The 17,789-nt window shown below is 35.0% G+C and overlaps 2 protein-coding genes across 2 annotated transcripts; both read left to right on the top strand.

Moving 5' to 3' along the window:
• Positions 1 to 1,859: 1,859 nt before the first annotated feature.
• On the top strand, positions 1,860 to 6,841 carry LOC127161028 (meprin A subunit beta-like). The gene is made up of 12 exons (XM_051103675.1): positions 1,860 to 1,896; positions 2,019 to 2,050; positions 2,145 to 2,217; positions 2,291 to 2,411; positions 3,612 to 3,790; positions 3,957 to 4,175; positions 4,278 to 4,433; positions 4,559 to 4,819; positions 5,359 to 5,805; positions 5,925 to 6,098; positions 6,264 to 6,309; positions 6,673 to 6,841. The coding sequence occupies exons 2-12, from the start codon at positions 2,045 to 2,047 to the stop codon at positions 6,731 to 6,733; spliced, it is 1,743 nt and encodes a 580-aa protein (XP_050959632.1). The 5' UTR covers positions 1,860 to 1,896; positions 2,019 to 2,044; the 3' UTR covers positions 6,734 to 6,841.
• A 2,744-nt stretch (positions 6,842 to 9,585) lies between these two features.
• Positions 9,586 to 14,841, top strand: LOC127161026 (meprin A subunit beta-like). The gene is made up of 15 exons (XM_051103671.1): positions 9,586 to 9,641; positions 9,823 to 9,884; positions 10,001 to 10,016; positions 10,237 to 10,278; positions 10,375 to 10,406; positions 10,498 to 10,570; positions 10,653 to 10,773; positions 10,875 to 11,053; positions 12,154 to 12,372; positions 12,683 to 12,838; positions 13,010 to 13,234; positions 13,341 to 13,787; positions 13,901 to 14,071; positions 14,227 to 14,335; positions 14,627 to 14,841. Exons 2-15 carry the CDS (start codon positions 9,828 to 9,830, stop codon positions 14,715 to 14,717), a joined length of 1,938 nt encoding a protein of 645 aa, XP_050959628.1. The 5' UTR covers positions 9,586 to 9,641; positions 9,823 to 9,827; the 3' UTR covers positions 14,718 to 14,841.
• The last annotated feature ends 2,948 nt before the right edge of the window (positions 14,842 to 17,789 follow it).

Raw genomic sequence — 17,789 nt, 5'->3', positions numbered from 1 at the left:
CTGAATATATCATTATTTTATTTTGTTAATGTAATACAGTGCATTTGCATTGACAATGCCATACATTTTCCTATTTTTGTTCAAACATCATGATGACTTAGTGCCGTTTCCTCGTAGGTTTTGTAATTTGCTTAAAGTGAAATATGTTTCAGATGCGATGAAAGCAGACTTTTGCTATTTGATATGTTATTTAACTAGCTAAGCTTATCTGCATTTGTGAAATACCACCATGCCTTTATTTTCCAATGGCACCTAGCTTGCATTTAGAAGAACCTCGCAATAAGAATTCTGATTCTGGTTGGCTCGAAAGTGTGCATTCAAACCATTGTATATACGAAAGCAACTGATTAACAGAGCAACCTTAACAGGCAGTGTTTGTGCACAAAGGTACCTCCCAAAACTGATTTCAGACAGACTTCTAAGGTAGCATAATGGTCTAATGATCTACAAAAATCTACATTTATAAACTGACCACCAACCACAACTGTCAGACACCATTTTTATTTTTTATTTCAAATGTCACAAAACCAAACAAACAGGATTGTGGGATATCAAAGGCAGGGCAGTACTCATCGATGCTGATCTCAAAAATCAATCCAACACAGGCATCTCAGTAAACAGGAACTGGAATTCCTACATTGGAATTCATCTTCGGAAGAGAGCATTTTTCAAACTTTGGACACAGGTTATTGATTGTACATGTAGCTTCAGTCAGGTTATTAACTCTAATTCCAGCCACTCGTACAGATCACCCGGGTACACATAAAAACTTTTTTATGTAGCTTTTTTTAATGTAACTTTTTTTAATAGCTTTGCTACTAATTTGAAATGTAATATGTCTTAAATCTAACAATAATAAAGTATGAATCAATCAAGGACCCCCTGTTCTTTTCATTATACTGTACATGCTATATTATTTCAATAACTATACCAATACCTGCCATCTGTTACAACTAAATATGGCTGTTGAAAGGCTCTTCCAAGTAAGAAGTAAAATGCTACATATCAACACATTACGTGACATACAAATAATCAGATTCTGATTGGTAGAAGCCAAAGCAGGGCAAGTGGTGATTCTGGTCAAGCATCTGGAAGTTATTTGACTGCATGGACAAGGCCACTGCAACTGGTCATCAAATGCACCAGATACCAGGGGTGTATTCCATAAAACAAGGTTAACTCACATGCTGAACTCAGCTGATTAACACTAAAACTCGCACAAACTATGCGGGTTCCCAAACCTCAGTTTAGTCAGCTCAGAGTATGTTTTGAGACATTCTGCCAGCAGAACACAGAATCAATGAGCCACCACAGAAACAACGCAAAGAAGAAGCACGCAATACTTCTTTTTTTTTTTCTTTTGTTTAATGGTGATTAGATATCTTTAATCAGTTTTATTAATGTGAACAAGAATGATATTTTTGCTTGGTGCTAATTATGAATAAAAAACAGTCTGTACTTGCAAGATATCATGGCTGTGAGTTAATTTTTTATTTTTAGCCATTTTGCATCCATATTTGTTACAAGGCGACATATTTCTATAATAAAATACATACACAGATGTACTGTTACTTAAGCTTCTTACTATTTCTCCCAGCTTCATTTGCAAGCTCTACAGATGATACTAACCATGGATAAATTGAAATCAAACATGTCACAACATTGACACAAGAGTTTGAACAAAGTAAATATTCTTGGTGGCAAAACTGTGTATGTTGACTAAACTTAAAATTTAAATGCAGCACGAACACGTTTTTTTTTACGTTGAAACAATTTTTCTTTTTCTTTTTTACAGTAGTGTACTCAGTTCTGATTCCCCCTTTCTATCTTTTCTTTATTATATTTTCCTTAAAGGCATTGATGGAGAATGGAAGGACATTCCAGATATAAACAAAGGTAAAAACATTTTTTAAGGAGCTCAAAGATGCTTGTAAGGCAACTTCTATCTGTTTTTGTCTAGAAATCATTATTTTTATTCAAGTATATATATTGTGAATTGAACAGTCTTGTGGTTTTAGGTTTAAATCTCAGAGAAGGAGACATCATGATGGTGAGTTCTGTTTGTTGTTCATTGTATAAATACAATACTGGATAATTCAGTAGATCTGGATCTGTCAGGATACTTAAAACAATCTGTTTTAAAGCCTAATCAAAGGAGCGCCATTCTTGGGAATCGGTGGAATATTCCCGTCCCCTATGAGCTGAATGTGAATCTCAGTAAGAAATCTTCACTTACAGTTAAATCAACTTTTAAGTTAGTATTTAAATTAACTTTGTATGTTTTCCATAGGTGTGAACTATAAAGGAGTTATTTTGAGAGCCTTTGAGCAGTTCAGACTGAAAACATGTATTGACTTTAAGCCCAGAGCAGCAGGAGACATTTCTTACATCTCTGTGGAGAGTCGTGAAGGGTACAGTATGCTTCCAGTTAGTGAACCAAATATAGACTGATATAGTTTTTTAATAAAATAATATAAATAATAATTGTATAAAATTAATTGTACATTGTATTTTAGCTTGTTTGTTTGCTTGTTCAGAACATTGTTGAAAAGAACAGAGCTGTGCAGAGCATTATCCAGGAAAAGAGTCGCTATTTTAAAGGGGTCATCGGATGCCCATTTTGTTGATATGATTCTTTAGGGTCTTAATGAAAAGTCTATAATATACTTTGGTTAAAAATTCTCAATGGTAGTGTAAAACAACACCCTTTGTACCTTGTCAAAATCAGCCCTGCAAAAATCATCCCATTCTGGTGGAGGCTGCTTTAAATGCAAATGAGCTCTGCCCGCCCCACCCATCTCTTTTCTCTGTGGAAAGACGAGCCTGTTTACTTTAGCCGCATTTAGCCGTGTTTAACCACTAAACTTGCAAACTAGCACGTTATTAGGAAAGGCGATCACAAAGATTCATAAAAAACCCTTATACTCACTTCTGCTGTACGTGAAGCTGGATCATGAATGATTCGCGTGAACATAGAGGGATATATGTAGATCGGGAGACGCATTCCCTTCGCAAACAAACGTAATCCACTGCATCTTCAGCAGCTCAGATGTGGGAGTAAATGATGACCACTATGTTCATTATTACATCCAGCAACACAACACCTCTATCGCTCAATTCTTGTCTAACTTACATCCCTGCTCCGGCATCAAAACATGGATGGTACAACTGATCTGAGGTAAGACGCTCATGTCAATCAGTTATGGTGGGTGCAGCCTCTGTCGGTGATGCAACAACGACAGGCATCTGAGAATGGCTCGATTTGAAAAAGGGGATATTATTTTTACAGATTAATTAAAAACCACTGCATGGATTTTTATCATTATAGGGTAGATTTGTACATACACTGCCAACACACATTAATGTTAAAACAGCATGTAAAAGTGAACCTAGCATCCAATGACCCCTTTAAACAATTGATGATTTTGATAAAACAAGAATTTTAATTGCCTTGGTTGTTAACATAATACCTCCATTTGTGTTGTTTCACAGATTTATGACATTTTTGTTGTTCTAACATGTAGACTATTTAATTTGACTGTTGTGTTGATAACATTATGTTATTCACCTACCTGTTCATGTGTGAATGCGTTCTCTCACTTGTTTTTCAGGTGTTGGTCATATGTCGGTCGCACATCTCCTGGAGCTCAGACTCTTTCCATTGGAAATGGCTGTGGATTTAAAGCCATTGTTGAGCATGAGTTTCTCCATGCACTGGGATTTTGGCATGAGCAGTCAAGATATGACAGAGATGATTATGTGACCATTCACTTTGAAAACATCATTACAGGTTATTTTTCTTAATTTTAAATGTTTTTAGGGAACATTCCAAAGTAGTAATTTGATTAATTAGCTTTACTGACCCTGATTCTGAAGTGTCCATTTAACTAAAGTAAATAAGCCATTCCCTAAAAACAACCACATCAATAATTCAATCAGTCTTTATTTTCAGGTCATGCATGAGCACAATTTCAATAAATACAGTGTGAACCAGACCACCACCCAAGACACCCCATATGACTTCTCTTCTGTGATGCATTATCATAAAAATGCCTTCAGCAATGGTAATGGATCCACAATCATTACCAAGCGTCCTGAGTTCCAAGATGTGATTGGTCAACGCTTGGACATGAGTGAATATGATGTGATTGAACTCAACAAACTCTATAAATGCAGTATTTCCTACTGTTTTCATTTGTGCCTTTTATGGTTTTACCTTTTTTATGTGAATTCTAGATACAGTTTGCATCAAACATGTTTGTTTGTTTGCATTACAGATTCATCCATCTCTTTCCTTGATCACTGTAGTTTTGATGATGAATCTCTGTGTCAGATGAGCAACTATTCTGCTGCTGATTATGGCTGGCAGAAAGTGAAGTCAGTGAGTGGCATTAATGTGACTGACCACACATACTTGGGCAAAGAACAAAATAGTGAGATCTGTTACAGTCATTCTGTGAATGTTAAGTTCCTTTTTTGATAATATGTGCTTTTTCACAGAAAGAGACTTTAGGATGGAAGATAAACTGTATACCATAGGTGCAGTCACTGTATCCAGTTTCACACATCTGTACACCTGTTTTAATGTCTGCAGGGACGTCTTTCTTCATGCACTTCAGCACTAAAGGGAGAAACGAGGGGTACACAGCCAGAATGGAGAGCAAGACAATGACCCCTAAAAGAGACTGCAAAGTCCAGTGCCTGCAGTTCTACTACTATCACAGTGGTCATGAGTCTGATCAGCTCAACATCTGGATCCGAGAGTACCAGAATGAAACAGACAGCAGAGGAACTCTCAGAATTATGGATCAGATCACAGGTCAGGTTTTTTTAAGGATTACTCCACCTCAAAATAAAAATGTTGTTATTAAATAAAATTGTAATTTCTTTGTTAAAAATAACGCTTACGTTTTGATTTGACCGAAAACAGAACAGAACAGGGTATGCGGTTTGCGTTCAGCAGATACGCTCCAAAATGGTGCTATAGGGTAATTGTAGAGGAGACGAATTGATGAGTAAAGCCATTATTTTTGTTTTCTTTGCGTACAAAAAGTATATTTGTAGCTTTGTAAACTACAGCCTTGCTGTAGCCTTGCTACATTTCTGGATGTTGATCGTGTTTATTACATTGCTGTCTATGGGAGGGTCAGAGAGCTGTCAGAATGCATCAAAAATATCTTAATTTGTGCTTCAAGATAAACAAAGCTTTTACAGGTTTGGAACGACATGGGGGTAAGTCATTTTCATTTTGGGGTGGAGTAAGCCTTTAAGTCCTTTACAAATTATAAAGAATATAAGCCTGTATTTCAAGATGCTCATTTAAATGTTTAAAGTTACTTAAAGTTTAATTTCTTGCAGGACCCCCTGGTAATTACTGGAAGCTGCATCATGTGCCACTGAATGCAAATAAAACCTTCAAAGTTGTATTTGAAGCCCGTAAAGGAGCTGGAAACTGCAGTGGAGGATTTTCACTGGATGATATCAATATTTCAGAGACTAAGTGTCCCCACACATGGCAGATAAGAGATTTTAAGAAGATTCTGGACAACAGTGTGTCTAACACTGTGATGTACAGTCCATTGTATTACTCCAGTGATGGTTATCGATTTCAGGCTGGCTTAAGGGTGTATCAGACTTACTTTTCAATATATGTTCGTCTGATATCTGGTGCATATGATGACCAGTTGCAGTGGCCTTGTCCATGGAGACAAATAACCTTCCAGATGTTTGACCAGAATCCACACATACAGAAGCGCATGTCCTCTGAGAAAAGCTTCACAACTGACCCTACTTTGGTTTCTTCCGGTGGGAATGTGATTATTTTTCTCTCATAATATGTTTACATGCAGCCTTTTAATTAACTAAAGGTTAAGGTTATTAAATGTAGGGTTGAAGGGTCTAAAAGCCATATTTTGTTGTAACAGATGGAAGAAAACAGTGGGACAATCCTCGAAATACTGGCACTAAAGCTGTCATTGGCAATGAGACTGTATATGTGGGTATTTTTGGGGGCTATGAATATTCCGTAATGAAAGAAGATCTCACTAGAAGAGAGTTTATCAAGGGTGGTGACATCATATTTCTCTTCAGCATGCAAGGTAGGTTTTGTGAAGTAACCTCAGAGAACAATATAAACTTCTGTATTAAGAGCAAACTGAGCATAAATATAATGATGACAAGGATGACATTTGGGCTGCTATGATATATTTCTGTTGTGTTCAACTTTCTGAGAATGTTTATATAAATGTTGTTTACCAATTCAGATATCTCAGGACTTCTTCAGAAGGAGTCTTTACAAAATGCTTCAAGGTAAATATTATTTTAACCTCTCTTGTACCCTCATTTAAAACACACAAATGTTCAACTTATTTTGAATATATTACTAAAGAGCAATGTTTTACAATTCTAAATAGTAAACAACCTATTTTAAATTCTACTACAAAATGATGGTCAAGAGGAGTTCAGAGAAATCTGGAAATTTGGCATTTAATGATGATGGATGTTTTTCAGTTACAATCCATATTTGCTTTAATTATCAAATGGTTTTACAAAAACTGAGGATATCCCCAAATGTGTTCAAGTCTGTCTCTGATTGATTCAGTGAGTTAGTGAAGTGAATTCTATTGTATTAAAAATGTTTATTTTCACATTTGTACTACTTTGCAATTCCAGTGCCAAGACGGCTTCCTCTCTAATCACCTTGGTGGTTTGCTTTGTTTTGCTATTGAGTTAATCATGAGAAATCACTATTATCAGCCCTATATATCTGACTACACAAGAATTCAGTGCCAAAGAACTGCATCTGTCTTCACCTTTCTGGTACATAAGTATGATCATTAAATGTGTGTTGTTAATGTTAATTAAAATGTTAATTTTAGCATTAATCATATTGATTTACCTTTCTCTGTAAATGTTAAGGATATATTTTTTTCATATCTGTGTGTCTTTTTTCAGTCTGATAATCTAAATTTTATACTTTTTTGCATTGTATTCAAGTGTGTTTTAATGAGAATGTAAGGGAATAAAAACATTATTTAAAAAAAAAAGAGTCTACTCAAGTTTGGCCTGCAAATGCAAGATTATGCTGGCATCTAGTGGCATCTAGTGAACAAACATACGATACACTCATCTGGAAGTATAAACAGCATATAACGCTGTTTAAACTTTGAGGCTGATGATACACTTTGTTGCTGTCGACAGGCAAACAGGCGAGGTTTGGCACGCACTAGGTTCGCGGATCAACTTAAATCTGACAACGCATCTGTAATATGGTTTGTTATAAATAACACGTAAAACAAACAGGGTTTGGCCAATGTATGTTTCTGTTGATGAATGCGCATTCTGGCTTCCCAGTACATTACAATTACAAATGTCATTTGACATTATAGTCATTATAGTATAGTCATTAAAAACTACTGAGGTTTTTGTAAGGTTTTGGATAGTCATACTTCCAATGGCTTTGGTAACACTTGAGTCATTACTAGTGGGTTACCATGATCTTCACTTTAGAATAGGGACCCAAATAATTAGTAATTCCTTTAGAAGGATGTAGTAACACTTGAGTCATTACTATCCAAAACCTTACATAAACCTCAATAGCTTACAATGATTTCAGCCATTACTAGAGAGTTACTGATTAGCTAATAGTGAACTACTACTTTCAACTGAGCACTATGACTTACTGACTCATAAATCAGAATTTCTTGTTAGTCAATAGTAGTTACTAGAATGTTAATAGTGCATCAGTCATTTGTTCCTGTGTAGTTATTCACTAATGACAGAACTGTATTCTAAAGTGTTGCCTATGATGATACAGTGTTGTTTCCTTATGTTGTAAAATCTTTTTATTTTTATGAATCTATCTCTTCAGATGCAATAGAAACAGAAATGAGCAACATGAACTTTGCCTCCTAAGTTAATTCCTGAGTTTACTTAATCTGGTTCCATAGTTCCTATCCAACTTTTTCTTCCCATAAATGCAGGCATAACCGTTAGCGAATTTATAGGTCTGGCAGCTGGTCTCATCCAGTTATTTTTAGCTGTACAAAACAGCGCATTTTACAGCTTGATATCGCAAATTGGTGTGTCTTACCCTATTATTTTATTGTATTACCTTAATTATGAACACACTGGTTTGTAGTGCAAACAGTTTTACCGTTTACTGCACATTTCCCTATAGTGGATAATGAACCAGAAGTCTCACCCATAGGCTTACTTCTGAGTTGAAAAGAAAGGTGGATAACTTTTCAGACAAAAGGGCTATATAAGACAAGCTAAAACGTCAGCTGAAAAAAGGTACAGCCTGGTTGAACCCCAGATGGAGTCCTTAATCTAGCTCAGTGGTGTCAGTTCCTGTAGGGTCATAGCCCTACAGAGTTTAGCTCCGACCCTAATTAAACACACCTGACTCAGCTAATCAGGTCTTTCAGGCTTATTTGAAAACTGCATGGTTTGTGTGTTGGAGTAGGGTCGAAACAAAACTCTGTGGCCCTTCAGGAATTGAGTTTGACACCCCTGATTTATTGTCATGTAAATGAGGTTGTGTGGCCTGATCCTACTCAGAGACAAATTTCAGAAGGTTATTTTTTTCTTGCACATTTACTGTAATTGATAGTGCACAATGATTTGTTGCATACTGGGTTTATACTCAAGTTTTTTAGACTGTGAGGTTTTTCCACCTTTCCACTGATTTCTGATTAACAGAGGTTTTAGCAACGTTTCGAATGTTGTTTCTCACTGATGTTTTCTAGGCAGTGAAGTAGTATGTGTGTTTCTTAGGCTTTGTGTGTCATAGGTAGGTATGTTTTTGACCGAAATATTTCATTTTTCCACATGGGCTAACTGACAGCATATGGATCACAATGCTTCTTTTAAATTTATACACTTCAATCCAAGTCTTCGTGTTAAATGAGTATTCACACTCATGCTGCCATTATTTGAGTGGACCATCAAACCTTTCCTTTGCACAAACAGGTACTTTAGAACATTCTCAAAAGATGAAGGTGAAGGTGAAACCAAAAAAATGTGGAAACCTCCTTTGCAAAAATTAACCATGGTTTTACCACAAATAAAATGCTTAAACCATGGTAACTATAAATTAACCATGGTTTTGGTATTCTAACCATAGTTTAACCATGGTATTTCTGGTGAAACTGTGGTTTTACAAATGGTAATCAATATGACAAAAAAAAAAAAAAAACATGGTTACTATAATAAAACCATGGTTAATTTCCGTAATGGCTCTTCAGAACACCTTTATTATTTGGACTGTATGCAAATATAAATGTTCTGGGAACTCAGTATGTGGAAGCACAGAACTATAGTCCTGCTATATTTCTTCTGTCAGACTGTGTGACATTCTGTCAGACATTAATCTGTCAGATTAATGCATATGGCAAAGGAGGAAACTGAGTCAGACTGGGGGAATTAGTACACATGGCAAATGAGGACAGAGACAGGTGGGGCTAATTAATAAAAAAAATGAATAACAATAGTAATAGTAACAGTACAATAGTAATAAATGAGAACTTAATTAGATACAAAAGAAACCAACAGGAACTAAACACAGAGAGGATTTAACATCTTCACACTTGTGACTTGCAGACAGTTTGATGTTCAGCTGCATTAGTGACAGAAAACTGGTATGCATCCATATTTTATTTTCCAGAATTTCCTTTAATTTCATATTTTGTTTACCTTCAATGTAATATATATAATGTAATATATTGTTGTTGTTATTGTTTTAGTTATACTGTATGTCCCATATATTTTGCTTGCAAATTTTAAAGAGAACAATCAAATTTAATCATTATGATTTTTCAGCGAAGATGCATTTATGCACATTTCTTTTGCTGAGTTTGGCTTGTTGGCCAGCATCATCTATGGTAAGTTTGAAAGCTTATGTTATTGCATATTGTCATTGTGAAAGCGATATATTGCTGATTTCTAAATCTATTTTCATAATATCTTAATGTTGTTCTCATATCTCATATGTTTTCAGCCCCTATCAGATGTTGGTAAGTACAGTCGCTGAAATTAATCAGGTGTAAAGTTATTGTATATGTTTAATATGTGTGTAGTGTAAAAGATCCTGTTTTGACTGATCCTCATTTCTGTCTGATGATGTGATTGGCCTTTCATCATTTTACTTTCAGGCAATTTCACCAAAATTATATTTTTGTAGAGCACACAATTCTGATTCCCTCTTTTGTTTTTGTCATTATATTTGTCTTAAAGGCATTAATGAGGAATGGAAGGACATTCCAGATGTAAACAAAGGTATGACTAATATCTATTGTTGTTTATAAATCATTATTTTTACTCCTGTTTTATTCAAGCATATGTAATGTGAACTGAACTCTCTTGTGGTAATAGGGTTAAATCTCAGAGAAGGAGACATCAAGATGGTGAGTTTTGTTTGTTAATTGTATAAATACAATACTGGATAATTCAGTAAATCTAGTTCTGCCAGGATACTTACATCAATCTGCTTTAAAGCCTAATCGAAGAAATGCCATTCTTGGGAATCGGTGGAATATTCCCGTCCCCTATGAGCTGAGCGTGAATCTCAGTAAGAAATTTTCACTTACAATCCACTTTCTGTAGTCAAGTTAGTATTTAAATTAACTTCTATATGATTTCATTGGCTATAGGTGTGAACTATAAAGGAGTCATTTTGAGAGCCTTTGAGCAGTTCAGATTGAAATCATGTATTGACTTCAAGCCCAGAGCAGCAGGAGACATTTCTTACGTCTCTGTGGAGAGTCGTGACGGGTACAGTATGCTTCCAGTTAGTAATTCACTAATATATTTACTAATATAGAACACAATATATATGGGTTTTATGTTTTTTTTGTTTGTTTGTTTGTTTCCAGGTGTTGGTCATATATCGGTCGTGCATTTACTGGACGTCAGACTCTTTCCATCGGAAATGGCTGTGGATTTAAAGCCATTGTTGAGCATGTGTTTCTCCATGCACTGGGATTTTTGCATGAGCACTCAAGATATGACAGAGATGATTATGTGACCATTAACTTTGAAAACATCATTACAGGTTTCTCTATCATTCCATTCATATATTCTAGATAGTTATGGCACATTATTCAAAGCATAAACCATAAGATATGTCCACCCTGTCATGAATATACACAGTTAAATAAATTTTTCTTGCAATATTAAGATGGAAATGATCATTTCTGAAAGTTATAATGTTCCTTTTCTAAACAGGGTTATTTGTTTGCTTTCAAATTATAAATACATAAAAGATTTTATGTAAACTATGCATTTTTAAAGAAACTCACATGTATGAATTTGTGTGTGTATTTTTTCTTATTTGGAGAAAACTGTGATATTTGGATGCAGTTTATTGTTTGCAGGTTATTGCCCCCACACCTAGCTATTGAACACATTGGGTTATATAGATATGATTGAATTATTATTTAAAATATTAAAATATCAAGATGACGGGGTGGACCAGCACATGACAGGGAACACACAAAGCATGACAAGATATGACAATGAAACATTTATTCAACTTTAAAAAAAATAATAATAATATATATAATTACATTCTCAATCATATTGATAACTTACTTACCTCAGCCATTGAAATTCCCGCCAATGAAGAGACAAAAACTATGTTGTCCAGATGTCGCTAAAGGGGAAGTTTTTTTAAAAAAAAACAGGGTACAACAGAGTGAACAACCATTCCAGGGACATGGACAAACTCTTCTTTTTTTACTAAATAACAATATTGTTTTTATTACCAAATGGTCAGTACACTCAAATTGAGTAATCTCTTATTTAACAAAATATTAATAGGAGAACAACATTTTAAAAATGTATGATTTGACTATATTCTACTCTTTCAAATTTAATGATCAGTGCATGGGACATAATAAATAACACGCGTCCTCATACACAAAATGTTAAGAGCCAAGTAATGCTTTTGTTATGAATATACAAACTTAGCCTAATATAACACATGCCTTCATAGTCATTTTTATGTTAAGTTATCATGGCAAATGAGTTATTTGTGTACAGGACACCAAAAGGCACCCTACAGTAATACTGACCTCCATTCAGCTAGCACTGTCAGTAAATAAGCCATTCCTTATCAACAACATCAATAATTCCATTAGTCTATATTTTCAGGTTATGAGCACAATTTCAATAAATACAGTGAGAACCAGACCACCACTCAAGACACCCCATATGACTACTACTCTGTGATGCATTATGATAAAAATGCCTTCAGCAATGGTAATGGATCCACAATCATTACCAAGCGACCTGAGTTCCAGGATGTGATTGGTCCACGCCTGGACATGAGTGAATATGATGTGATTGAACTCAACAAACTGTACAAATGCAGTGAGTATTTCCCACTTTGTTCTTTTTTGTGTGTATGTGTATTCTGTGCAACATTAGGACTTATGTCTTTTGTAAGAGACTTCGATGAATGGCGACTGTAATGAATTGCCACATAAAAAAAACATCTAAACTTTTTTTTTTTGTTTAAATTGTGGTGTATCACTTGTCATGGTAATTTTACAATAATGACTCAATAACATTACATAATCTCTTATATATTGTACCAAGAAGGCAAAATAATATAGTGCACAAAGACATGCTAAAAAAAATGTTTGTCTCAGACATGTTTATTTGTTTGTTTGCATTACAGATTCATCCATCTCTTTCCTCGATCACTGTAGTTTTAATGATGAATCTCTGTGTCAGATGAGCGTCTGTTCTGCTGCTGATTATGGCTGGAAGAGAGTGAAGTCAGTGAGTGGCATTAATGTGACTGACCATACATACTTGGGCAAGGAACAAAATGGTGAGATCTGTTAAGTTTCTTTTTTGATGGTATGGGCTTTTTACTGAAAGAGACTTTAGGATGGAATATAAACTATATTTGTAATGGCCAAAGTGCCTCACTTTCAGCCACAGTTGCAGTCACTGTACCATCGAGTTTCACACATCTATACACCTGTTTTTATTTCTGCAGGGACGTCTTTCTTCATGCACTTCAGCACTGAGGGCAAAAACAAAGGGGACGCAGCCAGAATGGAGAGCAAGACAATGACCCCTAAAAGAGACTGCAAAGTCCAGTGCCTGCAGTTCTACTACTATCACAGTGGTCATGAGTCTGACCAGCTCAAAATCTGGATCCGAGAGTACCAGAATGAAACAGACAGCAAAGGAACTCTCAGGCTTATGGATCAAATCACAGGTCATTCCTTTTTTAAGTCCTTTACATAATTTATAAAACAAATAAGCATGCATTTCAAGATGCTCATTTACATTTTTAATGTTACTAACAGTTTAATTTTTCACAGGACCCCCTGGTAATTACTGGAAGCTGCATCATGTGCCACTAAATGCAAATAAAACCTTCCAAGTTGTATTTGAAGCCCGTAAAGGCGCTGGAAACTCCAGTGGCGGATTTTCACTGGATGATATCAATATTTCAGAGACTGAGTGTCCCCACACATGGCAGATAAGAGACTTTAAGAAAGTTTTGAACAACAGTGAGTTTGGCACTGTGATGTACAGTCCATTGTATTACTCCAGTGAGGGTTATCGCTTTCAGGCTGCATTATGGGTGTGGAGGAAGAACCTTTATATATTTTTTCATCTGGTATCTGGTGTATATGATGACCAGTTGCAGTGGCCTTGTCCATGGAGACAAATAACCTTCCAGATGCTTGACCAGAACCCACACATACAGAAGCGCATGTCCTTTGAGCAAAGCTTCACCACTGACCCTGATTGGGCTTCTTCCAGTAAGACCTTTAATGCAATCTGATTATTTTTTGGATTCTTTTTCTATTTGAAAATCAATGCTGTTATCTGTAGCTCTTAAATGTCTTTTAAAAGCTATATTGTGTTGTAACAGATGTCAGTTATTACTGGGACAATCCTCGAAAAGGTGGAAATCAAGTCGTCATTGGCAATGAGTCTGTGTTTGTGGGTACTTGGATTTATTCGTTTTACGTAATGAAAGAAGATCACACTAGAAGAGAGTTTATCAAAGGTGGTGACATCATATTTCTCTTCAGCATGCAAGGTAGGTTTTGTAAAGTAACTTCAGAGAACAAGATAAACTTCTGTATTAAGAGCAAACTGAGCATAAATAGATGGCAAGGATTCATTTGGTTGGCTATGATATATTTCAGTTGTGTCCCACTTTCTGAACATTTATATAAATGTTTTCCAATCTAGACATCTCAGAGCTTCTTCAGAAGGACTCTCTACCCTGCCCTGAATTGACAGTGAAAAACTTCAGCGTTACTCCTGATGCGAGTGCCCAACAGGGACCATGTGTTCCACGGTAAATATACTTTTAACTTCTCTTATACCCTCAATCAGTGTATCCTATTTTAAATACATTACTACATTAAAACATTAAAAAAACCTCACTGAAGGCTATTTTTTTTACAGTTCAAAATATTAAAAAAAAAAAAACTATTTTAAATGCATCTACAATATGGGGGTCAAGATGAGTTCAAAGAAATGGGAAAATTTTGCATCTGATGATAAAAAAAATCTAACAGTTTTTTTTTATTTTTATTTTTTATTAATTGGTGTTCTTTTTTTTTGTTTGTTTTTGTTTTTTTTTTAGTGAATATGTGGACATATGTTGCAATTCTGGTGCCAAGATGGCTTCCTCTCTGATCATCTTGATGGTTTGCTTTCTTTTGCTAGTGAGTTAATCATGAAAAATCACTATTATCAGCCTTATGTCTGACTACACAAGAGTTCAGTGCCAAAGAACTGCATCTATCTTCAGCTTTTTGCTACATGTATATGATCATTAAGCGCATTGTTGTGCATTGTTAATGTTAATTAAAATGTTAATCTCTGCATTAATCATAATGACTTACATTCTATGTAAAGATTAAAGTAAATATTTGCCATTCTTTTTCATTCTGATAAATCATTGCATGAATGCTATTGTGTTTTTTGTTGTTGTTGTTTTTGTTTGTTTGTTTGTTTGGTATTTTTTGCATTGTATTCAAGTGGGTTTTAATAAAAGGAGTACAAAAAAAGCACTCATGTTTGGCCTGTAAATGCACGGTTTTAGTGGCATCTAGTGGCACATGAAGAATCTTCCACTGTGAATAAAAGGACATACATTTATTTCAGCTGTCTAAAAGAAGTGAGAAAAGTGTTCTGATTAACAGCATAATTAGAAACACCATCTGAGTAACTTAAGCTAACTAAGCTTTGCACAAACTGTATCTTAAGTAATAAACTAAGAGTCAAATGTTCTTACACAAACTGTGGCTTACATGTTCGGTTTCATACCACAAGTCACAGATGTGACAATTCACCCTTTCAACTTTTAATTTCTAGGTGACACTAAATATCTACTAATACTAACTTTATAATGAGAACACAATATTTTTTAACACATCTCAGAAATATATACTGCATACAATTAGTGTTGCTTTCGTCAACAAAAATTATAGGTGTGTTCGACTTCCTCCACAGCTACTCGCAGTAACGCAAGTTACAACAATATATTTTAACTCAAATTTAAGTGGTGAATTTACCAACACCGCAAAACAGCACCAGAGAAAAAAATCTGCATGTAAAATAGTTTGTCTATTTCCTGTTGCTGGAATTCTATGGTTAAGATGACTGCCGAGACGGATTCTACATGTGTGAGATGGACACACTCCCGTTTTATTCATTTCATCAGGGAAAATAATAAGAATGCATAATCAGGTGTAATCTATGTGTGACACCAAACTCTCAACAAGGAGAAATTGAACGCATAACTCCTGGAAACACCTGGACTGGTCCGCTGTAAAAAAATTCCTGTAGAAATTACAGTAGCTTACTGGCAGCAGTTCGCCAGTAACTTACTGTAAATTTACTTACAGTAACAATACTGTTACAGTATTGTTTACATTTACAGTACCATTTAACTTGCTGTAAATGTATTTACAGTATTATACTGCACTTGTACAGTTTTTACTGTATTTTACTGTATTTTACTTGTAAATGTATAATTTTATGGTCTTTTCTCCAGTTATATATTGCAATACAAGAAAAATTACAGCACATACCATTTTAACTATTATACCTAGAAAAATTCTTAACATTTATCCTAAGCACAACATACTATGATAACAGTGAACAGCAATGACAGTGAAGCTTCAAATAAAACTCAAACTTTTGTTACACACAAGAAGCATTTTTCAAGAATGTATACATAAACATTTGTATATTACAACAATTAAAAAATATGTAAAAAAATAAAAAAATAAAAATCAGGAACAAATTCAATCATAAGAACAATCTTAAAAACATACAAATTCACAAAAACTCTCCTGAGTAAAATGCATTTGCCCGTAGTGGATTAATAGTTTTGCCAGCTGAAATGCACAAACTCCAGACCTGGGCAAACTCGGTCCTGGAGGGCCGGTGTCCCTGCAGAGTTTAGCTCCAACCCTGATAAAATTCACCTGTTTGTAACTTTCTAGTAAACCTGAAGACACTGATTAGCTTGTTCAGGTGTGTTTAATCAGGGTTGGAGCTAAACTCTGCAGGGACACCGGCCCTCCAGGACTGATTCTGCCCAGGCCTGCCTTAGACACATGAGGGTTCAGGCCAGAGTTTCTCCTTTGCACCATCTTCCCATTTCTTTCGCTGATCTGGAATTTTGCAGAGCACTTGAGGTGTGTCAAGATTTATCCTCACAATGAACCTTCACAAAAAAAAAAAAATAAATAAATAATTAGATTCATGTTTCATTCTCTTTTGTAAAACCTTTTTAGAGCATTAGTTCAGCCAAAATGAAAATTTTGTCATCATTTACTATGTTGTTACAAACCCATAAAAATCTAGTTTGTTTTCAGAACACATGAAAACTGATATTCTCTCTTCATTTTTGTCTATCCAGGCAACCAAAGTCTTTTAGCTTCAAAAAGTGCATAAAGACATTGTAAAAAAAATCCATATGATTCGAGTGGCTTAAGACACCTAATCAGTTCTCAAGCATGTTTGAGATTCTGTTTACCACATTTGATGCACTCTACATATTTGGATGATCAATGTTTGCATGTGAATAAAATTATACGGATTAATTCCATTAATCATATGGATTAATTCCATTTCTTTAAAAAAAAAGTAATCTGAAGCAAAACAATACGTTTGTGTGAGAAATGTTTAAATATTTTTTAAAAATTTATATTATAAACCACTGCTTCCAGGCAAGTGTCCTACATGTTTGTTTGACGTAAATGTCAACATGTTGTGAAGCATCAAATTTGAGGTACCTATCCACTTGCATTATATGGACTCACATAGATGGATTATTTTTCTAAAAATCTCTGTTCGTGTTCCACAGAAGAATGAAAGTCATGTACATCCGGGATGGCATGAGGGTGAGTAAGTGATGAGAGAATTTAGCATTTTTGAGCAATATTGATGGGCAAATTAAGCCTATTGAAGGACTAAGACTTTCCTCTGACTGTTTCGGGAAAAGATTTAAAGCTTTGAGTGTGTTGTAAAAACAGCTCTATCTGTTGGTTAGTAAAAAATAAAGCAGCCAAAAGCCTATGAAAGAAGCAGCATCACCACAAATTCCATAGATCGATTCATGTTACGTGCACATGATGAAATAATTTGTATTCATATTGTATGATTGGGTATATAAAAATGTAACTAAATAGGTTTAAATGTAAATGTACTTGTAAGATGTACTTGGAAGAGTTTGAACAGAAGGAAAGTAAGGCTTTGTATGTCATTTGTCACGTGATTTCTACGTTAAAAGC

The sequence above is a fragment of the Labeo rohita genome, unplaced genomic scaffold (assembly GCF_022985175.1).
Source record: "Labeo rohita strain BAU-BD-2019 unplaced genomic scaffold, IGBB_LRoh.1.0 scaffold_529, whole genome shotgun sequence".
Taxonomy (NCBI): domain Eukaryota; kingdom Metazoa; phylum Chordata; class Actinopteri; order Cypriniformes; family Cyprinidae; genus Labeo; species Labeo rohita.
Note: the sequence above shows the minus strand (reverse complement) of the source record. Positions and strands in the feature narration are given on the sequence as shown.